This window comes from Oncorhynchus mykiss, chromosome 1, assembly GCF_013265735.2.
Source record: "Oncorhynchus mykiss isolate Arlee chromosome 1, USDA_OmykA_1.1, whole genome shotgun sequence".
NCBI lineage: Eukaryota > Metazoa > Chordata > Actinopteri > Salmoniformes > Salmonidae > Oncorhynchus > Oncorhynchus mykiss.
Genome location: NC_048565.1, coordinates 16869696 through 16875695, shown reverse-complemented (window position 1 = coordinate 16875695; position 6000 = coordinate 16869696). Strand labels below are relative to the sequence as shown.

General features: G+C 39.4%; 1 protein-coding gene across 3 annotated transcripts in view; it reads left to right on the top strand.

Moving 5' to 3' along the window:
- The first annotated feature begins 3703 nt into the window (after window positions 1-3703).
- Window positions 3704-6000, top strand: part of LOC110492105 (homer protein homolog 3) — a 33858-nt gene continuing 31561 nt past the window's right edge. For 2 of the 3 annotated variants that reach the window (XM_021566250.2, XM_021566167.2), the window contains exons 1-2: window positions 3705-4283; window positions 4836-4886. In XM_021566250.2, coding sequence (XP_021421925.2) covers window positions 4864-4886 — 23 coding nt within the window. In that variant the 5' untranslated portion in view covers window positions 3705-4283; window positions 4836-4863. Of the gene's footprint in view, window positions 4284-4835; window positions 4887-6000 lie in introns of all 3 variants that reach the window. The other variant, XM_021566330.2, reaches the window with a different exon arrangement.

Genomic DNA, 6000 nt, shown 5'->3' with positions numbered 1-6000 from the left:
ATGACGCAATTGGTCATATTTTCAACACAGTAGACAGCAGATATCTGTATAATGAATGACAAGATGTCTCCGGCCTATCAATGGGAGTCGTTGTCCCAAAGATGGGAAAGCACAAGCGACAAGTTTAGTTCCAAAATAAGCCCATAGAAACGCACTGGGTTTATTATTTTGGACATATCTTCGCCTCTTCCTCTCTGCAGGCAGTCAATCATCATTGCAGTACAAATGTATTTTGGATCAAAATATTCCACTTCATTAACAGAAGGTATTGCCTCACAAATAATGGCAAAGTATGTCCCAGGAAACAAGTTTGCAGCAAGCAAGGATGTCATTTTAAAAAGTCCATGATCTGGAAACTCACAATCAGGAATTCAGCTTATTTTGTATTCTTTTTTTACTCAACAGTTAAAAATAATGATACAAATGAATTTATGATCTTATTTACTGGTAAAACAATCATGCAAATGTATGTGTACAGAGGCTGAGGCGACTATATCATTCAATTAATGTTATCATGATCTCATTGTGAGCATAATACATTTTTTCAATATGTCCTTGCTATAGTCATGAGGTGGGAGAAGGCATATACATCTGGTGGACATCAGGCATGACTGTTTGGTATAGAAAATACACTCCTACTCAATAACAACTTGAAGTCATTATGGCTGTGTTTACGCAAGCAGCCTGATTCTGATAGTTTTGTTCACAAATTTGTCTTTTGACTGACCAATCAAGGCAAAATATAGAAGTGGGCTGGTACGTGTGTACTCAATAGAAAAATCGGTCTTTATGTCAAAGTAAGCTCTCCATATTCATTGTACATTTTCCATCTCAGACTTTGCAGCCAATTGTGTTTTATGTTTTACTGTCTTCCATTGGCTGAGCATAAGTGGTCTAGCAAATAGACACAGGTGAAACGTAACTGAGCTAATCGCTATTTATTTTAAATGACTTGCCCCACTGCCAACTACTCTTCAAATCAAGCCAAATTGTATTTGTCACATGCGCTGAATACAATAGACCTTACCGTGAAATGCTTACTTACAAGCCCTTAAGCCCTTAACCAACAGTGCAGTTTTAAGATAAATAAGTGTTAACTAAAAAATAGATAAGTAAAAAATAAAAGTAACAAATAATTAAAGAGCAGCAGTAAAATAACAAAAGTAAGGCTATATACAGGGGATACCGGTACAGAGTCATTGTGCAGGGGCACTGGTTAGTCAAGGTAATTTAGGTAATATGTACATGTAGGTAGAGTTAAAATGACTATGTAGAGATAATAAACAGAGTACTGTAGCAGCAGCATAAAAGGGGGTGGGGTCAATGCAAATAGTCTGGGTAGCCATTTGATTAGCTGTTGAGGAGTCTTATGGCTTGATGGTAGAAGCTGTTAAGAAGTCATTTGGACCTAGACTTGGCGCTCTGTGTAACGGATGTGAAATAGCTAGCTAGTTAGCGGTGGTGCGCTCTAAATAGCGTTTCAATCGGTGACGTCACTTGCTCTGAGACCTTGAACTAGTGGTTCCCCTTGCTCTGCAAGGGCCGCGGCTTTGTGGAGCGATGGGTAACGATGCTTCGTGGGTGACTGATGTTGATGTATGCAGAGGGTCCCTGGTTTGCGCCCGGGTATGGGCGAGGGGATGGTCTAAAGTTATTCTGTTACATTGGTGCCGTGACCCAGAGAGAACAGTCTATGACTAGTGTGGCTGGAGTCTTTGACAATTTGTTTCCTCTGACACTGCCTAGTATAGAGTTCCTGGATGGCAGGAAGCTTGGCCCCAGTTATGTACTGGGCCGTGTGCACTACCCTCTGTAGTGCCTTGGGTTCGGAGGCCGAGCAGTTTCCACACCAAGCAGTGATGCAACCAGTGCAGTTGTAGAATTATTTTGAGGATCTGAGGATCCATGCCAAATTTTTTCAGTCTCCTGAGGGGGAATAGGCTTTGTCGTGCACTCTTCACGACTGTCTTGGTGTGTTTGGGCCATGATAATTTGTTAGTGACGTGGACACCAAGGAACTTGAAGCTGTCAACCTGCTCCACTACAGCCCAGTCGACGAGAATGGGGGCGTGCTCGGTCTTCCTTTTCCTGTAGTTCACAATCATCTCCTTTGTCTTGATCACGTTGAGGGAGAGGTTGTTATCCAGGCCCCACATGGCCAGGTTTCTGAACTCTTCCCTATAGGCTGTCTCATTGTTGTCTGTGATCAGGCCTACCACTGTTGTGTCATCTGCAAACTTAATGATGGTGCCTGGCCATGCAGTCATGAGTGAACAGGGAGTACAGGAGGGGACTGAGCACACACCCCTGAGGGGCCCCCGTGTTGAGGATCAGCGTGGGGGATGTGTTGTTACCTAAACTTAGTACTTGTGGGCGGCACATCAGGAAGTCCAGGATCCAGTTGCAGAGGGAGGTGTTTAATCCCAGGGTCCTTAGCTTAGTGATGAGCTTTGAGGGCACTATGGTACTAATTTATTTCCTTTCTTTCCTGTTGTTCTATCCTCTGTACACTGATCTAATGGCTGGATTCAAGCTTTGTCATAGTTTAATTTGACTGCGGTGGTCTACTAGGTTTCATACATGGCCTTTTCTTGTTCCAATTCTCTTTCAAATTTCTAGGACATTATGGCATTTCCCACTGGCAGCAGGTGTCTGCAACATGCCTCATGTAGGCTGTGTTGTATTTTACCTTTAACATCCATGGTGGCATGCCGTTCTTGTAGGTAAAATAGTCATATAAAGTGAAGGCCTGCCATTTTGTTTTACCATAAATACTGTAGATGCCCCATCTGGGAGCATTTCAGCTGATGGTCTTGCATTGCACATTGAGGTCAGGGATCCTTGATTTCTAGATGAACCATCTGTGTTTTGGTTATGCATCTCTGCCTGTATGCCATATTTGATTTATGTCTCTATGATAAGGGCTGGAAAATTATGCATGTGCAGATTTTGCAACTACAATATGGCCTTCTCTCCTGCAAATTGCACTGGAACAGGTGAGAAATTTCATCTAAAATGAACATGGAGCCTTCTGCAAAGCACAAAAAGTCAGTCAGCTGAATATAGTCTCTAACAGGCCAATGCACAACATAATTAGTGTGCACAAACTCCAATGCCAAGCCTTCCCACTGTGCATTGTTTTCTGTCTGAGATGTATTTCTACAAACTGACATATTGTATTAATGCCTTTTTATTTTGAGCATATTTTGAGTTTAAAATCTGTGGTTTCACAGATTGAGAGATTGAAGAAAGACACGGTTCTCCAGCAGAATAAAAAAAAAAAGCCAATAAGATAAAAAAACCCAAACACAAACACTTCATAAACCTTCCTTACAGGGACAGCTCAGGGAGAGTTCTTGTAAATACAGTAAAATAACATTTAAAAAAACCATACCCTAGTACAGCAATTGATTTCCTTCTCATTGAAGTCTACCTTTATAGCCAGAGCATTTTTATTCCAAGCAGCAATTGCAATGATCTATTACACCCATAATGTGAATGTATTCCTGATGTCAGCCATCAATCGTTTGAAATATACTTATTTTAATGCCATTAATTCAATCAAACTTTATTACAAGTGGAGAGTGTGCTTTCAAGTCAGCCTGAAAGCCATTGGAATATTATATTTCACATTTCAAATGGTGTGAAGTGGGTTAGGCAATGTCATTTGATTCGCCAAATAGCAACCAGCAGGTGGTGTTAGAGAGGGTCTCAAATTCAAATTGAGCATGGAAGTGTTGAACGTTAATCCAGATCAGAATGGACAGAGCAGGCAGAACAACAAAATGCAGATTGCAGAAGGAATTTAATTACTGTGGGCTGACACTCATAAGGGGGAGCAGCCTACGTATTTGTAGTTTTGTAGAATTTCGAATAGTTCCCTCGCATTTTGAGAGGCGTTAAATCACAAGATTATTGTGCAACCACAAAGAAAGAGTGACAAAGAACGGGATTCGCTGGATATATTATACGGACAAAGGAAAGCTGTATTCTAACAATTGATTGTAAACAACCGAGCTACTACATTTAGGAACATTTGAAATGGTTTCAAGTTATTTTTCCTTCAGAACGTTTATTGGTTTCCGTGTTCCAGAAATGTAATGCAACGTAGCCTATTCTACAATTATAAAGGAATTCACTTTACAGTGACCTGCGATACGATTTGTTATTCTATTCGGAGTCAAAAGAAAGAGAAAATAATAGAGAAAGAGATTACCTATCGATTGAGATAAAACTGGAATTTTATACCCTGCAAGGAGACAGGAATATTTTAACGATATGGGGTGAGTGCAGCTTTCTAGTTTCTCAAACCAAGTTGCGCTTTCTCTACAATCTTTTGAAAAGGCCAGGACAAAAAGTGAAGTTTGGGATGAGTTAAAGGTGGTATATGTAAATGACCCAAATGCATGAATTTGATTTGAAATATGCTGTAAACTTGGGCATGTTATCGCCCTAATGTATGGATGTAATTAGCTGACTATATCCATATTACAGGGATCTAAACTCAAGCTAGGGTGTAATGCATGTATTTATGCATTGACCCACAAACATTTCCTAAATATTTTTTTCATAAAATACCTACATTATTTTCTTAATGATCTAATATTTATTTTCAATTCACCTAATTTCAATGTCCTCAACCTTGATAACAGCCCTCAGCCTACACTCATGACCATATAAAGGTTCACCTCGACTATGGCCACATTGTTCCACACTGTCAAACACTTACTAACTCATTCTGTTTTCATTTGTCCTGAAAAAAACAGCAGTCTTGAAGTTCATTCCCCTTCAACAAAAAGTCTAAATTGATGTGTTTTCTTTTATTTCCATCACAGAAAAAGGAGCCTTCCCTGAACTGTAAAAATGTATCCATCACACAGAGAAAGGTATTATCGTGCTTATTCATTGTCCATTTACTCTGTCCCCAAAAAGTACCCCCTCATCGACAACCCTCCCCCCAATTCCCCCATCTTGTCACATCAAATCTCTTGTGATATTATAATCCATTGCTAAACATTGGTATTAGAACACCTACAGTACATAATGAAGTACAAACTGGATTTGTCTTGCCTGTCGTAATCTGCAGGTTTGGTTTCTGCACTAGAATGCATTTACCATGACTTTGTCCTCATAAATTACTGCATTGTCTAAGGCATTGCGCCTAAACCAATTGTCCCAAAAATATGACCTGTTTTGTATTGTGCAACCTTGATTAAAATTAGAAAAAGATGATCACTGTATATGCCATGAAGTAGTCTTTTGTGGCCTATAGCCTAATGCTCAAGGAGAATTATATGCTGCCTAATTGCTGTTTTTGCTATTGCTTATGCATGCAATATTCTCTCTCCCAATCACCTTTATTTCTTGACTACAGAAATGTATCAGTCAGACATGCATGTATTCCTAGAGCCTAATGACTTTCAAGTTTAGAGCCTGAAGTTAATACAAGGGAAGATTATGCTAAGAAAGTTTTGGCAAGTTTCCTGGTTCTTTAGCGAAAGGCAATGTTGTATTGTTAACATTTTTGTGAGTTGTTGAGAATTCCATTTGAATGTGTGAATTAAAGAATGAGAAACTTCAGCACCTTGATAGAAGACGATATGTGAGCTGAGATGTCAACTTCTTGATGAGTAGTTATGAGTTAGTGTTTCCACTGTGCTATTTTGGTATTTAGTTGTGCAGTGTCATGTTGCTGAACTGGGCTGGACACTTTCGCTGGCTCAGGAATTTCGACATGAGGTTCACTCGACTCTACGGGGGTCATAGGAATGAAACTGGGCTACTCCACTGTAACAGAATGATGCCAAGACTCAGATTTGTCACTTTAAAATGTATGTCAAATGATTGCAAAGTAAAATATTTAAAAATAATACTTGAAAAACACGTAAATGTGTTTTTTTTTTACAATTTTCAGTAGACATGTTTTAAAGTCATCATTGTGCATGGAGTTGTATGATTTGTTTAACTTTGCAATTATTGTTTTTTGTTTGGCATAAAGTG